The 4,749-nt window shown below is 38.1% G+C and overlaps 1 protein-coding gene across 1 annotated transcript in view; it reads left to right on the forward strand.

Moving 5' to 3' along the window:
• ABCA4 (ATP-binding cassette, sub-family A (ABC1), member 4) overlaps positions 1–4,749 on the forward strand; it is a gene marked incomplete at its 5' end in the record, with an annotated part of 56,818 nt that overhangs the window by 17,781 nt on the left and 34,288 nt on the right. Inside the window, one exon of the mRNA XM_008946965.1 lies at positions 2,518–2,574. Coding sequence (XP_008945213.1) covers positions 2,518–2,574 — 57 coding nt within the window. The remainder of the gene's footprint in view (positions 1–2,517; positions 2,575–4,749) is intronic.

The raw sequence follows: 4,749 nt of genomic DNA on the forward strand, positions 1-4,749 counted from the left end.
AAGAGTGTTTGATGTTGTTAGACCATGAGTCATACCCAGTATAGCACCACTGGTTTATTAAGAGTTTCTACTTTTCTTTCTTTCCTCTCCCATTATCCTATTTTGGTCCTGAAAAGAATGAAGAAAGGAGGAGGAGGATGCAATTTCTGCTGCTATTTTAAAGTTTAAATAGAAAATAAATATATATATAAAAAAAAATCATCTGTTAAAAGCCAATTTATGTACATATTTTTCTTTTGGGAAGTGTCAACCATTTCTAGTGATAATTTTTGAAAATTTTGAAAATAACAGTTCTAGTTCACATATATACTATGGCCACATTAAGCCAACATTTCTGTAAATGATGGTACTATTTCCTGAGATGTATACTGTCTCCTAGGCAGCTGTGAAACTTCTGTGGATTTATTTTATTTTTGAATGGGAATCCCAGTTCTAGTGTAAGTTCACAGAAGGATTTTCTCTTTTATCAATTTTGGAACTTTCTTTGTGAGAAAATAATTTGACCATGTAGTTTAAATGGTTATCTTACTTATTGAATATTGTCACAATACAATAAATGTTGACTATCGTGCTCTACGAGCAAGTGAGCTTTGTTCTCATTAGTTTATTACTTCCACATATGAACTTCAGTTCCAGAATGTGGGACTTGGCTATCTTTTTAAAAGATGGCTATCTTTTTAAAAGAATTTTTTCTTCTTGATTGAGAAATACTCAGAATTTGAGATGTTGCAGATTTTCTAGCTATGAAGGAAAATGAATGCTGGATAAGATAAGATGGTGGTTGTTTGCATACATCCCTTATGAGAGTTAATCCATATCAAGAAAAGATAAAGGTTTGTTAAATGGTTTTAGAGGTGTCTGAGGATATTTTGCTTCAAAATTAAAATATTACCTTATGTCTCTCTTTTTTTTTTGTTTCATGCCAAAATGAGCTATGCTACACCAAATGAATGCCTCTTCAGTTTTTAAGAAATGTATCATCACAAAGAAGGTTAATGCAATTTTAACATACTTAATTTCTAAAGCTGATTTGCAGAAACTTTCCTAATAGTTCCCCTGTGGAAAAGCCCGTATTGCAAGTCTGTTTATTTAAAAAAGAATGGACAACACACTATTTCCCTGAACACAGCAAGAACTAAACAACGGGAGTTACTTTGCTCATAGGTCCAAGTTGGTTTTTTTTCAGCCGGCGCTTTACACAAAAGTAGTGCCTCTCAGGAGTTCTATTCATTAGCTTCAGTTCCTTCCAATATTTGCCCTGAGTGTTTCTTTGGGTTTCTGCTTCTCTATTTATGTGGAATTCTCATAGCATTTCTCTGTCACACGTGCAGACCTACCAAATCAATGCTGTAGTATCTGAGCTTACTATATGATAGAATATCTTTGAATCATATGGTTCAGCTCCTACTCAAGTTTTCTCTGTAGCCAGCTACCCATTGGCACGCTTGTCCTTTGTCTATTTGAGCATTCTGCTCCATAATGATGTTTACTTGGGTTTTACATTCAGCCTGAAAGACAAGTAGTTGTTATAGCCACCACCTTCAAAGGGGTATATTCCAGTCCATAACAAGTGCACAGCAGACTACTTACGGATGCAGACAGAGCATATGTGTTCATTTATGGAAGTAGAAGTAGTTGCCTGAAATACAGGATATTTTTAAGTCAGAAATAAGATGGCACTTTCATGTACAGTGGTTTCCAATATGGGAAAAACTGACCTTCTTTCAGTGAGCATCATAAATTCACTTTTATTATTTTGAATAAGTAGCACTAGGCCAATAATATATGGGCTCACAAGGGTGTAAATTTTAAACATAGCAGTTCAAATTTCTGCATTCTATAAATCAATATGATCCAGGAAAGCAGTGTTGACTTGAACTAACTCTGATCTGGCTTGACAAGAACTGATAATGTTATTGCACTTTCTCTTTTCAAAGCAGAATTAACCTGTGACCAAAAAAGCCCATTTCTGCTTAAGTAAAGGCTTACTCTGTTGTCACGTTTCCTGCAAGCCTGTGTGCTGAAACAACAGCCAAGTCTCTTTTCTCATTGCCAGTTGTGAATTCAGGGCCAGGTTAATAAATTGAAGTGTAATAAGCTTTTCACTCATGTCAGCCCTCAAGTGTTAAGTGGACCGTAAAAGAAAATCCCTGAGTGAGGCTGGGATCCCATCTTAAGTAGTCACAGTGTTCCTTGACAACTGCTGCCTGCTTGGTGAGGATTCAAATTGTCCCCATGTTGCTTCATTCTGTAATTAAACCACATTCTACTTAAGAAAAAGTAAGACAAATCAGAACAGATATGTTCTGAATATTTTACACATATCCAAAAGGAAAAAAAAAAAAAGTGCAAACAAAATCTATTCTGTCAGGTACTTGATGGGTGGTCTGACCTTCTGATAAGCAATACTAGGAGTTTAAGTGTTTATAATTATAGCTCAGACTATGCCCAGATGAATTTGTGTCTACTGAGGAATGTGTTTATGAAGTGCACTTCACCTACTTATTTTTATTTTAGGGGACTATGGGCTACCACAGCCTTGGTACTTCCCTGTGCAGGAATCCTACTGGCTTGGCTCTAGAAACCCAAAATCTGAGAAAACAGCAACTGTTTATGGTGAGTTCTTTTAAAACTTTGGTGTTTAGAAATAACTTTAAAACCACTGATCTGCTTAGAGGTGACTATGTAACATTTCCACTACCTGAGCTGCTGCAAAGATTAAACATGGTCATACACTGAGAATCTCAGCAGGTGCCTTTGAATTTGGAATGGCCTGCTATTATTAGAGTTATTAGAGGTGAGTCATTCTTCCATCTGAGGCTTTAACGCATGGGCTGACAAGCAACATCAAACCCCCACTCTACAACCAACACCTTTTGAGACATTCAAGGAGTTCTTATTGCTCAACACAGCATTTGTGAAATGAGCCAAAATTAAATACAATATTGTTATTTATGCTGAGGCACCCCTAGCTTTCTAAACATGTTCCTTCTCTATCTAGTCTGACACTAATTTAAGTCCATTTACTTTATGTTTGAGCAAGATCAAAATTTATGCCATCCTTGGACCAACCTGAATGAGTGCAAAAGTCTTGCTCTTGTCAATTTTTTTTCCATGCATTGATACTGGAGTAGTTAAGAACAACATGTGGGTGATTGTATTTAAATAGGAATTAATGCAGAATGATGATTAATGTCTGGAGTAGAGGCTTGCTGAAGGGGTTATTTTGAAATCCGTCCTAAATTTACAAGGTAACAGTGAAACCGATCAAAATGTCAGATGAAGACTTTTCTTCAGTCTTCTCGTTACCATTCATCAACTCAGACTGCTGACAAGGCAGTCTCATCTCAGGGTGATACCTATAAATGAGAAGTGAGTTAATTCTCTCTGTGAATGTGCAGATAATACATTCATTGCTCACATGTTTTGATCAGAAAAGAGGAGGTTATAAGGTTGCTTTTAATGAGGCTTTGCCTTCTGGTGCATCCTGAAGGAATGAACAGGTTTTCCTTTAGACCTGCTGTGAGGTTATTCAGGATCGTAGAGACTTGTCTACATAATATGGAGTTTGTTACCTGCTTCAGCTCTGCAAATGCTGCCCATTAGATTAGAATTTGACTGTCGAAGAAAGAGGAGGAAAGAGCCAAAGGAGAATGTGGAGCATGTTTATAGATGAATGGAAAATTTCCAAGGATCCAGATAAGATGTCAGTCACTACATCTCATTGGCTTTCTATGGAATTTGGGCACATGCTATTCCAGAGCTCCTTTGAATATAGAATCATAGAATCATAGGGGTGGGAAGGGACCTCGAAAGATCATCCAGTCCACCCCCCCTGCCAGAGCAGGGTCACCTAGAGTACATCACACAGGAAGGCGTCCAGGCGGGGTTTGAATGACTCCAGTGAAGGAGACTCCACAACCTCGCTGGGCAGCCTGTTCCAGTGCTCTGTCACCCTCACAGTAAAAAAATTTTTCCTGATATTTACCTTGAACCTCCTATGCTCCAATTTGCACCCATTACCCCTTGTCCTATCACAGGTCAACACTGAAAAAAGCTTAATTCCATCTTCCTGACACTCACCCCTTACATATTTGTAAACATTGATGAGGTCACCCCTCAGTCTCCTTCTCTCCAGGCTCAAGAGACCCAGCTCCCTCAGCCTTTCCTCCTAAGGGAGATGCTCCACTCCCTTAATCATCTTTGTAGCCCTACGCTGGACTCTCTCCAGCAGCTCCCTGTCCTTCTTGAACTGAGGGGCCCAGAACTGTACACAATATTCCAGATGCGGCCTCACCAATGCAGAATAGAGGGGGAGGAGAACTTGGAGCACAGTTACTTAAAGGATCATATGACTTTCTATTTATGTAGTTTAAGCTTAAATATAGTGGAACTGAAATCCATTTTCTGCTTATCTTAATACCTTATAAGGTATTCTGTGTGTTCTTTAACATATTTCCAATACAACGTGGACTCATGATTTCTTAGTACCCAAACTAAAGACTGTGAGGAGGGTTGGAAGCCTCAAAATACTAATATGCTCAGGTAGGTCACAAAAGTTTATGACTATTACTTTATTGTCAGGGTTTTTTTAATAATTATTTTACGCAGGTTTAGTGGCAGGGGTCTGACAGAGACTTAATACTGGTTAATGACTTATGTTAACAGCCTGAGTGACAGGACAGAGGACATCATGATCAAGTTTGTGGAAAACAACAAACTGGAGGGAACAGTGGAGTACAGAGCGGT

This window comes from Merops nubicus, unplaced genomic scaffold (genome assembly GCF_000691845.1).
Source record: "Merops nubicus isolate BGI_N331 unplaced genomic scaffold, ASM69184v1 scaffold22089, whole genome shotgun sequence".
Lineage (NCBI taxonomy): Eukaryota > Metazoa > Chordata > Aves > Coraciiformes > Meropidae > Merops > Merops nubicus.